Here is a 21556-nt window from a genome sequence, read left to right as displayed (position 1 = left end):
TCATATGGAAGGAAGTATGTTCAATAGAAAAGCAAAATTAGCAAGTGCGTATCCTCTTCAAAGCGCACGCACAGACTGATTTCCAACTCTAACTCCCAGTAACAAAACTCAAAATTCATCCTCATTTTGGAAGAAACAGGTCTAAAACCTTGAACAAAGACTGGTGAAGCCATATGAATTGCAATCTGGGAGCTGGAATTGCATATGACCATTAGCTTTCCATTGAAAGAGCATGGGCTCTCAGAATCTGACTGGTTTTTCTTTGGATTTTCTCCTACCATATCAATTGTGTTATAGTTTCATATATTATTGTAACATTTCAGTTAAAGTCTTTTCTATCCAATGGTACCAATTATATGCATATCCTGGCTTCTGGGCCTGAGTAACAAGCAGACAAGTGGAGAGTAACAAGTGGAGAAAAATAGACCCTAGCCTGAAGAGGTTTTAACGTCAATGGCGCTGTAGTGGAGCGGGTCGAGAGTTACCTCAACTAACCTGTACCCCCACACACTGACTCGGTACCGGTACCCCCTGTATGTAGCCTCATTATTGTTATGTTCTTTTTTACTTTAGTTTATTTGGTAAATATTTTCTTAACTCTTCTTGAACTGCACTGTTTGTTAAGGGCTTGTAAGTAAGCATTTCACGGTAAGGTCTACACTTGTTGTATTCGGCGCATATGACAAATAGAGTTTGATTTCATTTGATTTAAGATGGCGAGAAGTCTGTCCATAATAATGCACTGCTCTGCCTTAACAACCCTATCAACAAGGCAGGTCCTACAGGCCCTAGTTTTGTCGCACATGGACTACTGTTCAGTAGTTTGGTCAGGTGCCACAAAGAGGGACTTGGGAAAATTACAACTGGCTCAGAACAGGGCAGCACGGCTGGCCCTTAAATGTACATGTAGATCTAACATTAATAATATGCATGTCAATCTCTCATGGCTGAAAGTAGAGGAGAGATTAACTTCATCACTACATGTTTTTGTAAGAAGTGTTGACAAGCTGAATGTACCGAGCTGTGTGTTTAAACTACTAGCACACAGCTCTGACACCCATGCACCCCCACAAGACATGCCACCAGAGGTCTCTTCACAATCCCCAAGTCCAGAAAGACTATGGGAGGCACACAGTACTACATCAGTGGAGCCATGATTATATGGAACTCTATTCCACATCAGGTAACTGATGCAAGCAGTAGAATTAGATACAAAACAAATGGTAAAAGTACACCTTGGAACAGCAGGGACTGTGAAGAAACACACACGAAGGTACACGAGCGCTAGCACACACACACTCTATACACACATACTGTCATGCCCTGACCTTGGTTATCTTTGTTGTCTTTATTGTTTTGGTTAGGTCAGGATGTGACAAGGGAGATATATTTTTTGTCCAGTCTAGGGTTTTTGTATGTTTATGCGTTTTTCCAGTGTAGGTGTTTTTATGTCTATGGTTGCCTAGATTGCTTCTCAATCAGAGGCAGCTGTTTATCATTGTCTCTGATTGGGGATCCTATTTAGGCAGCCATATGCCTTGGATGGTTTGTGGGTTATTGTCTATGTGTAGTTGCCTGTGTCTGCACTCGTTGTTCATAGCGTCACGGTCGTGTTGTTGTTTTGGTTAGTTTGTTCTTCGTGTTCTTCCTTCATTTAAAAGAAGAATGTATTCTAATCACGCTGCGCTTTGGTCTCCTCTTTACGACGAACGTGACACGTACATTGTAATATTGTTGTATGGTGATATTATACATTTGTAGATATGTAGTGGTGTAATAATGTTACATGATGTACTGTTTTATATTTTGTTTTATGTGTAATGTAAGTATCTTAATGTGTTTGGACCCCAGGAAGAGTAGCTGCTGTCTGGGAAGGAACTAATGGGGATCCATAATAAGGCCATATGCATATGCGCACACACTCAGCTGTGGGTGTTACGAGACACGAATTTCATCTAATTATGAAGACATCAATGTAGCAGTAGAACAAATATCACAATATCGGCGTATACGTTCAAATAACATAAATCAATGTAGGCTTCAGCAGAATACACATATGAGAATATATAGACCTCCAGCCTATGTGATATGATGCACATATTCAGATTAACTTCACAGTACAGAAAAAGTTTATAAATCCTGACAGTCAACTTCTTGCTCAAAGCCATAAGAGGGCCTGTGATGTTCAGCCTCCTTCTAAGCCTGTTCTGAAGATTCTGACTGTAGAGTATTTTTTTACATTTTGAGTATTAACTATAACCTGGGTGTCCTCTTTAGCCTGTTCTATACAAGGCTTGCTGCCACCAAATGTGACTTGGTTCGGGCATGTTCAAAAACCTTTTTTTCCGAGGGCTCTTCGTTTGTTTTGTTTTTAAGTCTGAGCCAGAGGACGATACTTTACATTCTACCCCTTCTTTTGCTAGTTTAATCCCTCCAGTCATTTCTAGACACAAGCTCCCTATCCTTTTGCATGTTGTACAGCCCAGCTTTGAATTCTGCATGACAAGCCAGAGGTTATACGTTTGCTTGTTCTTGAACTGCAAATTGCACCCGCTCCGAGAACTTTGTTGGTGGATGATGTACTGTCCCCCCTAGCTCCCCGTCTCCCTCTCCCGCTGAGTCTGACTCACTAGCAGGCCTACTAGCTAGTGGCGGTGCCAATGGTTATGCTGAACTGACGGGATTAGCAGCTCTGCAAGCTAAGGCATCGCCATCAGGAACAGTTTTCTCCTCACTCCTCTACTGCGCGACTGACAGTTCTCTGGCTTAAGATCAGTTACTTACCCCAATCCCCCTCTGCATAATCTCTATGTACAAATAAGCGAGCAGGTCTGGAATCAGTGTGGCAGGATATGATGATTACGCAGAAAGATCACAGCACTTTTACATTATTGTCTTTCTGGGGGGTGGGAGAAATAACAAGGAGGTAACTTAATTTAACGTTGATCGCTTTTACTAGAATGTTTACAGTGTGAACAGTGAAACAATTAATAAATCATGCCGCGAGAGGTACCGGGCAAATAGGTGCTGGAATGAACAAAGTCAATCTGAGAGGTGCCAGGATCCGACTCAAATTAAGCACTGCCTCGGTGCCTAAGTCATGCTGCCTGGTGAAGTATTTTGAATTATTTTATTTAGACAGGAGTGTAATTATATAATTTTGGCAAAACATACATTAACTTTTTTTGCTTTTAGCATCCTAACAGGGCACTGTGCACACGCCAACTTTCCTTTCCAATTCACAGGAGGCTGAAACCAGAGATCTGTAATGACGAGATGCTCATGTCTATGCACTAACAATGTGAGTCTTTGCTCCAAAGGCGGGAGGTCAGGCAACAAGCTTAGGTCTGCATATTAATCTCATAGAAACGCATATGGTTGATAATGGACTGATTTTGGTGAGAGTGAGCCCTCTCACTTAGTCTCTTCCTCTCTGCTGAAACTTTAGTATGGAGCGAGATAGCTGCCAAAAAGGTTGAACGTGCATATCGTTAGGATCGTAAGAATATCCATACATAACTTGTTAGGATCATAAGAAAAGCCATGCATCAAACATGAAACGAAAACATTTAATTAGATCTGTAAACGTACAAACATAGGGATGTTATGATTATGAATGAACATTTACACGTTCAATTCTTACTTTACGTTTACCTTTACTCGATTAGTTTTAAAACAGAAATTGAGTTCTGAAATTATTCCTACATGTTGAAAGCCTATTTTATTCTTTGAATAGACTTAAATTAAACATTTACTTATTAAAGTGATAGGCGAAAGAATTTTGATAATTTTGAATACACATGGAATTCAGTTCTATTCTCTTTGATTTAGTTCCTATTGCAACTCAGACAAATGACTGAATGGATGACATACTGACTGACCTGAATGAAGGATGAATTATATGTTCAAATATGTTGGAATGACGAGTTGCACACATCATGCATGCTCTTCACTTTATTTGGCTCGTAGGCAAATAGACCTACATTAGGGTATAATGGCTCTATATGGCTGCATGCCTCCAGGAAGACATCTGAGGCTGAGGGGTGCTTTTCCGAAGGCGCATGGTGCTGTGGTGCTACATGGAGATCACAAGCTCTTCAACTGGGCAGCAGTGTCACGATGGAGAGAATCGCCTATACGGAGGCTACCTAAGACCATTGCAACAGAGTTATTGTATAGTGTGGGAATAAGCTTATGCCAGACAGCCTACATTTAACCTCTCCCTTGTACAAAGTCCATATGTTCATGAACCAATTCATATAAATCATGTCAAATGATTTAAAATTCATATTAACCCCTCTTAAAGAATATGCTTAGTCAAGATTTTGAGTGCTGGAATAAATATCAAAATATTCTCTCCCCAAAAATATTTTGAGTGGCAAAGACTCCAGTGGTCAGACATAATTCTTAGATTCACCAAACATCTAGTATTATTCTATGTTTCTGGTAGATACTACTGGTAATGATTCATTATTCCTGGTATATACTACTGTTAATGATTCAGTATTTATTGTAGATACTACTGGTTATGATCGTAGACAGAGCCCAGAGAATGGGATGGTGCAAGACTGAATGAGTCAAATTTTGATTCGGTGCATGCATGGAGATGTCCACGTCACCCAGAGTTATGCCCATGCTGTAGAGATACACCTAGCAGACTGAAACTTTACTGTTGCATGCATAATACAGCTAGCGCTATCTAGACTTGTGCTGGCAAACAAATCCATTACATTAGCTACCTAAATGTGAAGTAAACTCAACTGAGGAGTAATAAAGAATTGGACACGTTTAAATTGAAAACGTGCAGAATACCTCTTTCCAGTTTCCTTGACTTAACGTTCTTCTGTGTTGTAATTGTTCGCGTAGTGCTCCTCACAGGCCGTTTGGTGTGCCTTTTTTTTGTGTTGGTGAGATGAAACTGCCAAAACTCTGAAAGGTATTATTGTACTTCAGATTTGCAACACAAGATTTGTTCAAGCCTAAAAGGTTAGTCCGTAATCATAACATGGTGTTGGCTTGTTCCCAGATTAAATTTCACGTCATGTTTAACGTATGGCTTTTCTTGCAATCCTAACAATTTACGTATGGATTTTCTTACGATTCTAACGATACATATATTCAACCTTTTTGGCAAGTATCTCGCTCCATACTACACTGCTCAAAAAAATAAAGGGAACACTTAAACAGCACAATGTAACTCCAAGTCAATCACACTTCTGTGAAATCAAACTGTCCACTTAGGAAGCAACACTGATTGACAATACATTTCACATGCTGTTGTGCAAATGGAATAGACAACAGGTGGAAATTATAGGCAATTAGCAAGAAACCCCCAATAAAGGAGTGGTTCTGCAAATGTTCTGCAGGTGTTGACCACAGACAACTTCTCAGTTCCTATGCTTCCTGGCTGATGTTTTGGTCACTTTTGAATGCTGGCGGTGCTTTCACTCTAGTGGTAGCATGAGTCTACAACCCACACAAGTGGCTCCGGTAGTGCCACTCATCCAGGATGGAACATCAATGCGAGCTGTGGCAAGAAGGTTTGCTTTCTCTGTCAGCGTAGTGTCCAGAGCATGGAGGCGCTACCAGGAGACAGGCCAGTACATCAGGAGACGTGGAGGAGGCCGTAGGAAGGCAACAACCCAGCAGCAGGACCGCTACCTCCGCCTTTGTGCAAGGAGGAGCAGGAGGAGCACTGCCAGAGCCCTGCAAAATAACCTCCAGCAGGCCACAAATGTGCATGTGTCTGCTCAAACGGTCAGAAACAGACTCCATGAGGGTGGTATGAGGGCCCGACATCCACATGTGGGGGTTGTGCTTACAGCCCAACACTGTGCAAGACGTTTGGCATTTGCCAGAGAACACCAAGATTGGCAAATTCGCCACTGGCGCACTGTGCTCTTCACAGATGAAAGCAGGTTCACACTGAGCACGTGACAGACGTGACAGAGTCTGGAGACGCCATGGAGAACGTTCTGCTGCCTGCAACATCCTCCAGCATGACCGGTTTGGCGGTGGGTCAGTCATGGTGTTGGGTGGCATTTCTTTGGGGGGCCGCACAGCCCTCCATGTGCTCGCCAGAGGTAGACTGACTGCCATTAGGTACCGAGATGAGATCTTCAGACCCCTTTTGAGACCATATGCTGGTGCGGTTGGCCCTGGGTTCCTCCTAATGCAAGACAATGCTAAACCTCATGTACTGGAGTGTGTCAGCAGTTCCTGCAAGAGGAAGGAGTTGATGCTATGGACTGGCCCGCCAGTTCCCCAGACCTGAATCTAATTGAGCACATCTGGGACATCACGGTTACTAGTCCAACACTCTAACCACTAGGCTACCCTGGGGCGGCAGGGTAGCCTAGTGGTTAGAGTGTTGGACTAGTAACCGAAAGGTTGCAAGTTCAAATCCCCAAGCTGACAAGGTACAAATCTGCCGTTCTCCCCCTGAACAGGCAGTTAACCCACTGTTCCTAGGCCGTCATTGAAAATAAGAATTTGTTCTTAACTGACTTGCCTAGAAAAATAAAGGTAAAATAAAAAATAAAATGTCTCACTCCATCCACCAACGCCACGTTGCACCACAGACTGTCCAGGAGTTGGCGGATGCTTTAGTCCAGGTCTGGGAGGAGATCCCTCAGGAGACCATCCGCCACCTCATCAGGAGCATGCCCAGGCGTTGTAGGGAGGTCATACATGCACGTGGAGGCCACACACACTACTGAGCCTCAATTTGACTTGTTTTAAGGACATTACATCAAAGTTGGATCAAAGTGGTTTTCCACTTTAATTTTGAGTGTGACTCCAAATCCAGACCTCCATGGGTTGATAAATTTGATTTCCATTGATCATTTTTGTGTGATTTTGTTGTCAGCACATTCAACTATGTAAAGAAAAAAGTATTTAATAAGAATATTTCAGTCATTCAGATCTAGGATGCGTTATTTTAGTGTTCCCTTTATTTTTTTGAGCAGTGTACATTACAGGAGAAAGCATCCGAACAAGCGAAACAGCCCCTCTATATGTAGTCCATGTATCTGATGCTGTCTGGAAATAAATATTATGACATGCCACACTATCACTTCGATGCTTTAACTGTGACACATGCTGACTAGACTGGGCACGCGCACATTGATTTTCTCCATCCACACCAGATGTGATCAGGGCAAGCAGGTTGAAATATCAAAATGAACTCTGAACCGACTATTTCTGGGGACAGGTCGAAACACATGGAACATTCATGACCATTTAGATAGCTTGCGGTCGCTTGATAATTTGTCCTGGGATATGAATATTGGGTTGTATTTTACCTGAAATGCACAAGTTCCTTTTTTTCGGGATCTTTATAGAATTTTTGGCCATTTTGAGTCACACAAAATTGTGTGTTTCAATACTCCGACAATTAAGCCACAGATAAAAGGGGAAACCTAGTTATTTTCTAGTTTTCTCTAATCCTTCAGTCATCCTCTTCTTCTTCTTCTTCTGTGGACTTTATATAGCGGTAGGAAATCAACTTTAAGGTGCATTACCACCACCAACTGGACTGGAGTGTGGACCTCAGTTCATCTTTCAATCACATGACAACCCCCTTGGTGTTTGCCAAAAGGCACCTGAAGGACTCAGACCATGAGAAACAACAGTCTCTAGTCTGATGAAACCAAGATGAAACTCTTTGGCCTGAATTCCAAGTGTCACGGCTGGAGGAAACCTGGATCCATCCCTACGGTGAGGCACGGTGGTGGCAGCATCATGCTGTGGGGATGTTTTTCAGTGACTGGGAAACTAGTCAGGGTTGAGGGAAAGATGAACGGAGCAAAGTACAGTTAGATCCTTGATGAAAACCTGCTCCAGAGTGCTCAGGACCTCAGACTGGAGTGAAAAGGTCAAGGGGTCTGAATACTTTCCGAATGCACTGTGTGTGTAAATTTATTTTGCAACACTCACACATAACGCCAGCGGCGTGGTCAGCTGCATCGTTCTGTTGGCAAACGTCTTGGGCAAAGAATAATCAATATTTTATTTTATTTTATTTGGACGGGCAAGGAGGTATAGTAGAGCCGACCAGGCCCCCTAAGGCCCGCCCATAACACCAACCCTGATATCAAGCTTGTGACTCTACAAAATAGTTTTTTTGTTTTGTGTTTTAATTTTTTTTGTGCCCAACAGCAATGAATGGTCAATAATGCATTGTGTCATTTTGGAGTCCCTTTCATTGTAAATAAGAATAAAACATTTTTCTGAAAACTTTTACATTTGTGTGGATGCTTCCATGATTTCAGATAATCATGAAGGAATTTTTAACATGCTAAGCTCTCACCATTACCAATAACAGGGAGGTAGAGCATTTTTGGTGGTTGTGATATTTATTAGAGCAAACCGTCCCATCTGCTGTGGGCCCTGCTGACTAGAGCTGTGTCGTCAGACCCACACGGTCATTGTTAACCATCACATAAAGAAATGGAGCAGGTGTGGAGTCTTTACCAACACACTGTCACGCAGGGCTAAACAGGCCACTGTCAGATATGTGATGCTAATGAATATATTAGTGGTGGATGAGCTACCACAGATAACCAAGTAACAGAGAACCATGACGTGCCAGTGACTCTCTCAGATAGAGCCCCAGTCTTCACATTGAAGAGCTTTAGATTGAGGAATAATACAGAAGATAGACAATCTGACAGGTCCTTCATACTGCACTTCACCCACTCAGCGACACACACTGTTTGAGAGAGTGAGAGAGAGGGGGGTGCTAGCTGTGCGACTTTCCTTTCCACAAGGTGACAGATTGGCTGCTCTGTCTGTCTCCCACTCCTTTTTATCAGGACGGATGCTCGGTGGGGGGGAGGACAATGTGTGCCACCCACCCGCGTCACTCTGATGGGCTGGGTACTCATAAATTACCTGATCATCGCCCAGTCAGGCACCCTTGGAGCCACCTCTTTTAATGCCATATGACCGTGTTGTCGCGAGGTAATTAACATATTTTATTTTGCCAGGCTATAAATCCAAGCACCGCTCTTCAAGGGAAACATTTTGAGATAAATGGTGAGAGAGTAGATTAAGTCGTAATTATAGGCTCTAATTTTAGGACGGTGCTGGTGTTTGACAAGGAAAGTTGCACAGCACCAGGTTATGAGACTTTGTTTTGTGGCTGTGGGGAGAGATAGCTACTTTAAGTATGGTTGTATTAGCCAACCCAGATAAGTTTCCAGGCCCAGACACAATCTGATGCGCTACATCTCTTTTCCAGCATTTATAATACCCAGGCTTACTTAATGATGTATGAGGGGAAAGATACAAGCTCATCCGACCCGGAGAGGTAGAATTCTAGTATGTGTAAATCTATCTGTGTCTGTGCTTGAGAGAGAACTGCAGTGTGTGTGTGTGTGTGTGTGTGTGTGTGTGTGTGTGTGTGTGTGTGTGTGTGTGTGTGCATTCACTTACTTGTGCGTGTCAAATACAATTTTATTTGTCACATGGTGTAAACCAACAGTGAAATGCTTACTTATGATGAATTAAATGTTCAAATATGTTGGAATGACGAGTTGCACACATCATGCATGCTCTTCACATTATTTGGCTCGTAGGCAAATAGACCTATATTAGGGTATAATGGCTCTATATGGCTGCATGCCTCCAGGAAGACATCTGAGGCTGAGGGGTGCTTTTCCGAAGGCGCATGGTGCTGTGGTGCTACATGGAGATCACAAGCTCTTCAACTGGGCAGCAGTGTCGCGATGGAGGGAATCGCCTATACGGAGGCTACCTAAGACCATTGCAACAGAGTTATTGTAAAGTGTGAGAATAAGCTTATGCCAGACTTAGCCTACATTTGTTCATTTCAAAGCCCATAAGTAAATAAATATATATCATGTCAAATGGTTTTAAATTCATATTAACCCCTCTTACAGAATATGCTTTGGCAAGATTTTTAGTGTTGAAATAAATATCAAAATATTCTCCCCCAAAAATATTTTGAGTGGCTAAGACTCCAGTGTCATACATAATTCATAGATTCACCAAACATCTGGTATTATTCTATGTTTCTGGTAGATACTACTGGTTATGATTCATTTTTCCTGTTATATACTACTGGTTATGATTGTAGACAGAGCCCAGAGAATGGGATGGTGCAATATTGAATGAGTTCTATGTTGATAGGGTGCATGCATGGAGATGTCCACGCCACCCAGAGTTATGCCCATGCTGTAGAGATACACCTTGCAGACTGGAACTTACGGGCCCTTCCCAACAAAGCAGAGAGAAAGAAAATAGAGAAATAAGAGAGAAGTAATAACGCCTAATAATAAAAGCAATAATAAATACACAAATACACATAAATTGGCTATACAGTGCCTTCGGAAAGCTTCAACAAAGTACTGAGCAAAGGGTGTGAGTACTTATGAAAATGTTTTATTTCCGTTTATGAAAGTTTTTTTAATTCGTAAAAATGAGGGAACATTTTTGTTTTTAGAATAAGACCAAATTTGAAAAAAGTCAAGGGGTATATCAGGCCAAGGGGTACCAGTACCGAGGCGATGTGTACGAGGTAATTGAGGTACATATGTACATAAACTAGGACTAAAGCAACAGATAATTAACAGTAGCAGCAGCGTTTGTAATGAGTCAAAAACGTTAGTGCAAAAAAAGGGTAATGCAAATAGTCCAGGTAGCTGTTTGGCATGTGTGTGTTAATGTACTGCATCTCTGTGTACACATCTTCCTCGGTTAACCCCCCTGCTCTATCTCCATTCTACAGCTGAAGACAACCCGTGCCAGACCAACCCCTGTCTGCATGGAGGCAGCTGCCTGCCGGAGGGCGACGGCTACAGCTGCTACTGCCCCCAGGGCTACTCTGGAGAGAACTGCGAGATCGGTGAGTTGGGTCAGGGGTCAAAGGTCACTGTGGAGAGGGGGAAAGGTTAAGAGCTGCAGAAGGTCACCCTCTTTCCAGCCCTGTGTGTTGTACTCATAGCCAGACTCAGAATCATTGTAGATTTACTGTTTAACTATAGCTGATACAAATACACTGAGTACAAAGCATTATGAACACCTTCCTAATATTGAGCCCCCCCCCCCAAAGTGTTCCACAGGAATGCTGGCCCATGTTCACTCCAATGCTTCCCACAGTTGTGTCAAGTTGGCTAGATGTCCTTTGGGTGGTGGACCTTTCTTGATACACAAGAGAGACTGTTGAGCTTGAAAAACCCAGCAGCGTGGCAGTTCTTGACACAAACCGCGTTCAAAGTCACTTATATATTTTTTGTCTTGCCCATTCACCCTCTGAATGGCATACATAAAATCCTTCTTTAACTTGTCTCCTCCCCTTCATCTACACTGATTGAAGTTGATTTAACAAGTGGCATCAATAAGTGATCATAGCTTACCCCTGTATTCATCTGTTCAGTCTGTGTCATGGAAAGAGCAGGTGTATGATCTGCATACAGTAAATGTGTAATGTTTTGCTCCAATGCCTGCGTTGATGGTATTTGACATTATCACTGGCTCAGTCAGTTTTTGCATGAGGAAGTTTAGCTGCATGGTCCTGCTGTGCCCAAGCTGCTGTTCTCTGCCTGCCTGCAGATGTGAGGTAAGGCTGCGGAAGCAGCCTGTGACAGAGTGTGTGTGAATGGGGAGGGTGTGTGCTGTTTTCAGAGGTGGGTGTGTGAATGCAAAGTGTGTGTTTTCCGTGCACAGAGGTGAGGCTCTAACAGTGAATGTGTTTGAATGAGGAGGGTGTGTCATTTAAGGTGAGGCTGAGTACGCATGCTGTGACAGGGAGATGCTGAGTGTACTGTACTGTGTGATGGGGGAATGAGCCAGTCAGAGCTGGGCTGTGCTGGAGTGACCTGGTTGGGCTGTACGGTCACAGGTGTGTGTGACTGTCAAGGGGACATGGGCTAAGTCAAGCCAGGTCACTCCAAATCCAAGGCGACATTCAACGTTCATCCAGGTCCCCAGGACATCAGGAGATGCCTTCAAAACTGTGCACTAGGCGCAACGGTGTGTGTTATTAACATCAAGCAGGCCTGCGGCTTGCAAGGGCGTTGTGGATGGACGTAAGCCGCAAGTTCCGGCTCCGAGTGTCCTGTGTTCAAATCCCAGTGCTAGGCACAATTTTACTTTTGACTCTATCCTTTAACTCTTACCTTAACCATTCGGAATTAATCGCCGAACTTAACCGTCAGTATTTGACATTTATATCCCCTCTGGACAAATGTTGAATACTGAAGTCAAACCGTGTGATGTTGACGCTTAGTCAGAGGTGGAGGGGTAATAAGGGTTGGGAACAGTGTGCGTGTCCGTGGGTGATTTTATTTGGCCCCCCAAGAATTCTGTGCAAAAATAGTTTGTATACATTTTTATTGTTGGACATAAACGACTTTCAAAACACCAGTAAATCAGCTCCAAGTGATTTGGAAATCTGTTCTGAAGTATTCCCAATCTTAATCGAGAGATATACTGTATGTGATTGTATACAAATGTAAGCACAGTTTGAAATGATTATGTTATAGTCAAATATTATATCTGTTTGGGCGTCTTACGGTCATTTTGCAGTCTACAAATGATTTCTTATTATGTTATGGCGCCTTACCATCCGCTCAAGAAATAAACCGTGGCTGAATCTACAGTAGGTGACGATCCCGGTCCTATTGAGTGTTCACTGATCTGGGCTTTAAAGGTTATACATGTAACATTTCCACCTGCAACCAGTGCCAAATGTTAATTGTAGTATCAAAGCAATAGAAATCCTGATTTTTTGGGGGGGGTGACACTGCAATTGAGCTTTTTACCACGACTAGTCGGTGCGGCCAGGGTTTTTGTGTACAACTTCCTATATTACGATTGGTTTACGAGGTCGACAACATATACAGATATAGGATCTTAATTTGATCTCCCTGTTGCAAGAGAATTTTCCTGCAATGCAGGACATTTTAAAATGGTAATGTATTTGAGGTTTACAAAGACTTCTTAAGTTTGTAATTTCCCCTTTGAAAATGTCCAGTAATTATAAATCACATTTCCTGTTTATGACAATCACAATTATGTCAAAAAACATATTGCTTCTAAAATAATGGACTGGACCAACATTGATATTATAGTGGTGTCCACTGGCCATAAATATTTTAACACCTATGAGGGTGCCTTGATTTCTTATGGGCTGCCCATCTCCCCAGGCACCCCTTAAATGAGTGCATTCTGAAATGATTCAAACCCCTTCACTTTTTCCACATGTTTTACTCATCAATCTACACACAATACGCCATAACAACAAAGTGAAAACAGGTTTTTATATTTTTTTTTGCTAATTTGTTACAAATAAAAAACAGAAATACCTTATTTACATAAGTATTCAGACTCTTTGCTATTAGACTCGAAATTGAGCTCAGGTGCCTCCTGTTTCCATTGATCATCCTTGAGCTGTTTCTACAACTTGATTAGAGTCTATCTGTGGTAAATGCAATTGATTGGACATGATTTGGGAAAGGCACACACCTGTCTATATAAGTTGACAGTGCATGTCAGAGCAAAAACCAAGCAATGAGGTCGAAGGAATTGTCCGTAGAGCTCAGAGACAGGATTGTGTCGAGGCACAGATCTGGGGAAGGGAACCCCAACATTTCGGCAGCATTGAAGTTCCCCAAGACCACAGTGGCCTCCATCATTCTTAAATGGAAGAAGTTTGGAACCATCAAGACTTTTCCTAGAGCTGGCCACCCGGCCAAACTGAACAATCGGTGGGAGACGCGCCTTGGTGTGGGAGTTGACCAAGAACATGATGGTCACTCTGACAGAGCTCCAGAGATCCTCTGTTGAGGACAACCAGCATTCCAGGCCTTTATAGTATGGTGGCCAGACGGAAACCACTCCTCAGTAAAACGCACATGACAGCCCGCTTGGAGTTTGCCAAAAGGCACCTAAAGGACTCTCAGATCATGAGAAACAAGATTCTGTGGTCTGATGAAACCAAAGAATGCCAAGCGTCACGTCTGGAGAAAACCAGGCACCGCTCATCACCTGGCCAAAACCATCCCTATGGTGAAGCATGGTGGTGGCAGCATCATGGGGAAGTGGGGATGTTTTTCAGCGGCAGGGACTGGGAGACTAGTCGAGGGAAATATGAACGGCACAAAGTACAGAGACCTCCCACTGGGGCGAAGGTTCACCTTCCAACAGGACAACGACCCTAAGCACACAGCCATGACTGGACTTGAAGCTAATCAAACATCTCTGAAGTAGAGGTCGACCGATTATGATTTTGCAACGTCGATACCGATACAGATTATTGGAGGACCAAAAAACGTCGATACCAATTTTTTACATTTATTTGTAATAATGACAATTACAACAGTACTGAATGAACACTTATTTTAACTTAATATAATATATCAATAAAATCAATTTAGCCTCAAATAAATAATGAAACTGTAACGGTTTTCATGCGGTGAAGGAGAGCCGGACCAAAATGCAGCGTGTAGATTGCGATCCATATTTAATCAACAAACGTAAACACGAATCAAATACAAATACTACAAAAACAAAGAACGTAAAGAACGTAACAAAAACCGAAACAGCCTATACTAGTGTAAACTAACACAGCGACAGGAACAAGGACACTAAGGACAATCACCCACGAAACACACAAAGAATATGCTGCCTAAATAAGGTTCCCAATCAGAGACAACGATAATCACCTGACTCTGATTGAGAACCGCCTCAGGCAGCCATAGACTAACGCTAGACATCCCACAAAACCCCAAGACAAAAACACACCACAATAACCCATGTCACACCCTGGCCTGACCGAATAAATGAAGAATAAACATAATATATTTCGACCAGGGCGTGACAGAAACATGCTCAATTTGGTTTAAATAATGCAAAAACAAAGTGTTGGAGAAGAAAGTAAAAGTGCAATATGTGCCATGTAAGAAAGCTAAAGTTTAAGTTCCTTGCTCAGAACATGAGAACATATGAAAGCTGGTGGTTCCTTTTAACATGAGTCTTCAATATTCCCAGGTAAGAGGTTTTAGGTTGTAGTTATTATAGGAATTATAGGACAATTTCTCTCTATACGATTCTATACGAAGAAAGGCATTGATGTTTATGGTTAGGTACAGTCATGCAACGATTGTGCTTTTTTCGCAAATGTGCTTTTGTTAAATCATCCCCCGTTTGGCGAAGTTGGCTGTCTTTGTTAGGAAGAAATAGTCTTCACAGTTCGCAACGAGCCAGGCGGCCCAAACTGCTCCATATACCCTGACTCTGTTGCAAGAGAAGTGACACATTTTCCCTAGTTAAAAGAAATTCATGTTAGCAGGCAATATTAACTAAATATGCAGGTTTAAAAATATATACTTGTGTATTGATTTTAAGAAAGGCATTGATGTTTATGGTTAGGTACATGTTGGAGCAACGACAGTCCTTTTTCACGAATGCGCACAGCATCGATTATATGCAACGAAGGACACGTTTGATAAACTGGTAATATCATCAACCATGTGTAGTTAACTAGTGATTATGATTGATTGATTGTTTTTTATAAGATAAGTTTAATGCTAGCTAGCAACTTACCTTGGCTTCTTACTGCATTCGTGTAACAGGCAGGATCCTCGTGGAGTGTAATGTAAAGCAGGTGGTTAGAGCGTTGGACTAGTTAACGGTAAGGTTGCAAGATTGAATCCCCGAGCTGACAAGGTAAAAATCTGTCGTTCTGCCCCTGAACAAGGCAGTTAACCCACCGTTCCTCGGCCGTCATTGGAAATAACTGACTTGCCTTAGTTAAATAAAGGTGTAAAAAAAACAACTTGGCCAAATCGGTGTCCAAAAATACTGATTTCCGATTGTTATGAAAACTTATATTTGGCCCTAATTCATTGGCCATTCCGATTAATCGGTCGAGCTCTACTCTGGAGAGACCCGAAAATAGCTGTGCAGCAACGCTCCCCATCCAACCTGACAGAGCTTGAGAGGATATGTAGAGAAGAATGGGATAAACTCTCCAAATACAGGTGTGCCAAGCTTGTAGCATCATAAACCAAGAAGACTCAATATCTCAATATTTATGTAAATGTGAAATAGCAGTGTTTTATGATTAATACATTTGCAAAATGTATAAACACTTGTTTTTGATTTGTCATTATGGGTTATTGTGTGTAGATTGATGAGGAAAATAAGCAATTTAATCAAGTTTAGAATAAGGCTGTAACGTAACAATGTGGAAAAAGTCAAGGGGTCTGAATCATTTCCGATTGCACTGTAATACCAGAATGTTTTTTTCCTCACTATACAGTAACCATCAGTGTGTGTCCATACTGAGAGATGGAAGAAAGATGTCCATCTCTCCTACGCAAAGGAGTAACTTGTGGGGGACTGGGGATGGCCAGGCAGCTACAGGAAATGTGTTGCACCATTCAGTGCGACACATTTCCACATTTTTCTATTGGACCTCCCCCCGCCCACAATGCCTGAAAACTAGTCTCAATTTATTTCCAGCAGCGAGAGAGGAGTTTGTCATTATGGAGACACCTATTGGATAAATATGCAATCTAAATACTTATGGTCAAATTGCTTCTCTGCATTTCTCCCTTTTGTTATTGGTTCATCACACCAAATGATTTAATCTGAACTACTGTTTTTTTTTCAGAAAACATTCTTGTGAAAATAAACTGGAGTATAAAAATCTTGTATAAGAGTTTTCTTTTAGGATTCATTATTGTATAATACATTTGTATTAATGTGTAGAGATAAGTACTTACCAAAACAGTAGTTCTGGTTTGGTTGTAGCCTTCCATCTAGAGGATGAGGTGATCCCCACAAAAGTTGGCGGTGCTACTGTTGCCATTCCCCGTATGTTGCTCTACAGAGAGTAGAGGAACAGGCAGAGATATGAGGGATGAGTTAGATAAACAGGTGGAATGAGACTTTACAGACAGTTGACTGAAAGGGAAAGGAAAGGGGGATACCTAGTCAGTTGTACAACTGAATGCATTTAACTGAAATGTGTCATCCGCATTTAACCCTCTGAATCAGAGAGGTGTGGGGAGCTGCCTTAATCAACATCCACATCTTTGGTGCCCGGGGAACAGTGGGTTAACTACCTTGCTCAGGGGCAGAAGTGTGTGTGTGTGTGTGTGTGTCTGTGTGTGTGTCTGTGTCTGTGTGTTCTGGTCAACCCAAAAATGCTGGATTAGGCTAACCAAGAATTTATTTTGTTTAACATGTAATAAAAAATAAAAAGATTATTGAATCCCGTTTCATTACTCCAGCCCCCTCCCCTTGCGAGGATAACGCCACTGAGCCTTTTTTAAATGTTTCATGACATTGAAGAACACTTTGGGGGGGGGATCATAGATCATTCCTCTATACAGAATCTTTACAGATCCTTGATATCCTTTGTCTGCACATGTCGATTGCCCTCTTCATTTCAAACCACAGGCAAACAATGAGGTTCCAATCCAGAGGCTGAGTTACGCCCTTGCTCCTATGGATCCCATATACATTAATGCTAAGTCAATGAGGAGAGGTTGCTGTTTCAGGTCACTACTTATGTAGAAGGGTCGCAGGCCAAGGGTCAGAGGTTAAGGGGAGAGGTATTGTCATGGGTGTGATAATCAATCAGCCATCTACTGACCACACACACACACACACACACACACACACACACACACACACACACACACACACAGGCTGTCTAGGGTCGGCAGCCTTCGATTTGGGGATCATCCTAAATTTATGTGGGCTACAGGCATCGGTGATCAATCAACATTACAGCCACATCAATAAGTCCTGATTATTGCATGTTAAACAGATGAATTACACATGGTTTGTGATGTTAGTTTGGAATTGCTTAGAATCTGTTGGGACATAGTACATTTTGTGTATGTCAATCATATAGAACCAATATTTCTCAAAACAAAAGGGATTCATTTGGGGCTTTTAAAATGTAGAATAGCAATTTTCCATGATTCATTTCATGTTGTCTGTTCATTCTGTGGATGTTTATTGTCATGCTGTGGTTATTGTCATGCCTGCACGATGAATCCAGTTTCGTGAAGTACTGCGCCCCATGCATTTGTTCGATGATGTTTGGGATGAGGGGTAAAGGATAGCTGAACTTAAGTGGCTTTTTCAGAGGTTGATAATCAATGCAGAGGCGCAGTCCCCCATCTTTATTCTTAACCAAAAAGAAGCTTGAGGAGGCTGGTGACGTAGAGGGGCAGATTAAACCCTGCTCTCTCCTGTAAGTAGGTCTCCATGGCCTCGGTCTCGGCATAGGAGAGGGGATAGACGTGTCCTCAAGGGAGGGCTGCGTCAGAAAGCAGGTCAATGGCACAGTCCTAGGGGCGATGAGGAGGCAGGTGTGTAGCCCGGGTCTTAAAGAAAACCCTGTGCAGATCCTGTTACTTCTCCAGTAAATCCACTTGAGGGGCGTGGTCCAGACAGACATCGTGAGACACGAGCCCTGTTCTTATTGGACGATTATCCAGGCCTCGAACTGGAATGGGTGACTGTAGGGGAAACAAAGAAATGTGCAATGCAGTGGCCTGTGCACTAACTAAAAGATTCACGGCAGCCCCGGAATGAATCAGAGCTAACAGGAGTGAGGGGCTAGGGTATTCAAGGAATTTAATGGGAAAACACACCGGTTGAGTTGACAGAAAAGGAGGGGAGATCTTGCATCATACCTGGGTTGGAACAGGGGACTTCCCTGGCTTGTCACCTCCTCGCCTATTAGTGGCAAGGGGGAAGGTCGGAGAGAAATGAACCCTTTCTCCACAATAGGAGCAGAGGCCCAGATTCCTCCTTCTCTTACCCTCTGCCTCTGGCAAACGTGCAGAGCCCACCTCCATCGGCTCTGGAACCGGCGCTGGAGACAGGAGGGACTGCACATTCCCCTCCAAATGCAGGACGGTTGCCAACACGCTGTCCAAGGTGCTGCTGAGTTTGGAGAGACAGTCCTCGTGATGCTGGACTGTCTCTACGATGTTCGACAGCTCTGTCTTTCCCGCTGTCTCCGTTTAGTGGGTTGGTTATTCTGTCACGTTGTATAATGATTGGAGACAGGTGCAGGAATACTTAATAGGGTTTTTAATTTCTCCACCCAAAATAAAGTACGTCATGAAAACGACAGGGGCGGAGCCCAAAACAGACACGTATATATATAACTCAGGGATGTAACCCAATCAAAAGAGCGAGGTGTAAACCTCTAAATAATACACGGGACAGTAATAACAAGTGCACAAAAACACAGCGCAAAAACCGATACAACAGAGCACAGGTACTCACAACACCAACGGACATAGCACAATCATCGACAAGGACAATGGGCACATACTGTATATATACATACTAATCAGGGGGAAATGGGAACCAGGTGTGTGTAATGAGACAAGACAGTCCAGGGTTGGTGGTAATGAATCCAGTTCAGTGATGCCTAGAAGGCCAGTGAAGTAGACCTCCGGAGCTGGTGAACGGAATGAGCAGCAGTACCGAGGGGATCTGTGACAGTTATTTTTTTTATTTTTTATGTTCAGTTTGAAATCTTCCTGCAGGACTGTGTATTTGGTTTTTTGGCTGCCGGTGGTTTCCTGCATCTTGTGTCTGCAGCAGATAGACACCCTATCTGTCTGTGGTATCTGACATATTAATTACAACCAATCAGGTTAATTCCATATTACTGCAAACCCTTGACCACATTACTGACTTACCACCACGCTCTGGCCAGGTGAGGCACTGAAAGGAGGATGGCGGACGAGAGAAGGGAAGGAAATAGTTACTTTCTCTTTCTCCTTCTCATTGCCTTTCTTTCTTGCAATCTGACTTTCTCTCTTTCTTCATCTACTCTTTTGCAATCTATAACCTTTCTTTCCTGCAGGTTATACAGCATAACTATGTTCCTTCCCTTTGCTTCTCCTGCTCTGTGCGATTGAGTCTTCATCAGTGATTCATTACAGTCATTACCATCCATCATTACTTTATTACTACCAACCCAGCCGGTGTCACAAACACTGCAATAAGCAAATCTTGTTTCCTTCTGTGTATAGTATAGTGGGAGGAATGATGATTTAGGCAAAACAGGGCTGTGGAATTGTAACTGAAGCTGCTCGGAGGCAATCTCCAGGACTTGAATTGTATTTGCAATTATTTGGGATGAGGCGTTTAGAGATGCTGCATAATGCATGGTCTCTGTTTCTGCTGGGCCGCTCAAACATTTATGAGACAAGGGGAGAGTCGCTTCGTGGGGAGAGGGAGGGAGATGGAGGGATGTAGAGGGTGGGGGCAGCATGGTGGACACAGGGCCAGGTAGGGGTGTCAGGAGGGGGGATCCCTAGAGGAAATGGGACATAACCGCTCTTATATATGAATCTAATAAATCTTCTATACAGATGAAGGATCTTAATTGTACCTATATTGTCACAGCAAAATAATCTTGCAGCAACAGGATTTGAACGCTTAGTCCATAATGTTTCTTGATCGGTGGTTAGATTATTAGCTGGACAAAAGTAGGCGACATGAAAAGTGTAATACTGTTAACATGTGGATTTTCAGTGAATTTGTGTAACTCATCGAAGCTCATCTGCATTTCCTGCAGTGCAGGAAAATTCTCAGCAACAAAACAGTGATCAAAGTAAAATCCTATATCTGTATGTCTACCATATACACAGCTGTGTGTGGCCACTTGGTTGACTATCAGTGGGAACTGGTACCTCTTAGAGGTTAAGTTCCCTATATGGGGACCGAAGCGGTTCTGGACCGGTTCTGACTGACATTTTGGTGTACAAAGCGATCTGTGAACGTCATAGATTCCCGGGTCTTATAGTGGCAGAAAGACCCATCAGTCTGTTCTCCACTCCCACTCTCTCAGCGGAGCCCACATTTGTATAGGGAACAAAGTATCAAATTTTCTGGCCTTTCCAGACAAATAATCGATTTTCTCTTCTTCGGAGTGGCAGAGCCCTGTCTGGGAGACGGCATATGAAAGGAGACAGTCCATTGAATCCAGCAGTGCTGGTTTCATCTCGCTGTGATATTCTCAGCTGGATTTAGAGCTCTCAGTGGACGTTTAGGAGAGAATTCTCTGTCGTCAGTTATATGAAATAGTGCCAATTTTGTACTGTCACTGAGTATGATCATATTTATTTTACAGTTATCAGAAAGGTGAAATCTTATAGTAAGTCATTTATAATTTGATTGTTACCATATTTAGAAGGCATTCAGTCATTTCAAGCCCCATTGCCCAACTTCTGTTGAATAGGAAAAAATTCTAAATATTCAAAAGTTTGTGGTCACTCAGAAATGTCCTTGTTTTTTAAATGTTTGTCCATTAAAATAACATCAAATTGATAATAAATACAGTGTAGACATTATTAATGTAGTAAATGACTATTGTAGCTGGAAACTGCTGATTTTTTTATGGAATATCTAAACTCAGTAAAACAAGAAACGTTCCTTTTTCAGGACTCTTGTCTTTCAAAGATAATTCATAAAAATCCAAATAACTTCACAGATCTTCATTGTAAAGGGTTTAAACACTGTTTCCCATGCTTGTTCAATGAAC

General features: G+C 42.5%; 1 protein-coding gene across 1 annotated transcript in view; it reads left to right on the top strand.

Moving 5' to 3' along the window:
- The window catches only part of ncanb (neurocan b), a 163520-nt gene that overhangs the window by 59771 nt on the left and 82193 nt on the right, over positions 1-21556 (top strand). The window contains exon 9 of the mRNA XM_064932957.1: positions 10754-10870. Coding sequence (XP_064789029.1) covers positions 10754-10870 — 117 coding nt within the window. The remainder of the gene's footprint in view (positions 1-10753; positions 10871-21556) is intronic.

This window comes from Oncorhynchus masou, chromosome 24 (assembly GCF_036934945.1).
Source record: "Oncorhynchus masou masou isolate Uvic2021 chromosome 24, UVic_Omas_1.1, whole genome shotgun sequence".
Taxonomy (NCBI): Eukaryota; Metazoa; Chordata; class Actinopteri; order Salmoniformes; family Salmonidae; genus Oncorhynchus; species Oncorhynchus masou.
Note: the sequence above shows the minus strand (reverse complement) of the source record. Positions and strands in the feature narration are given on the sequence as shown.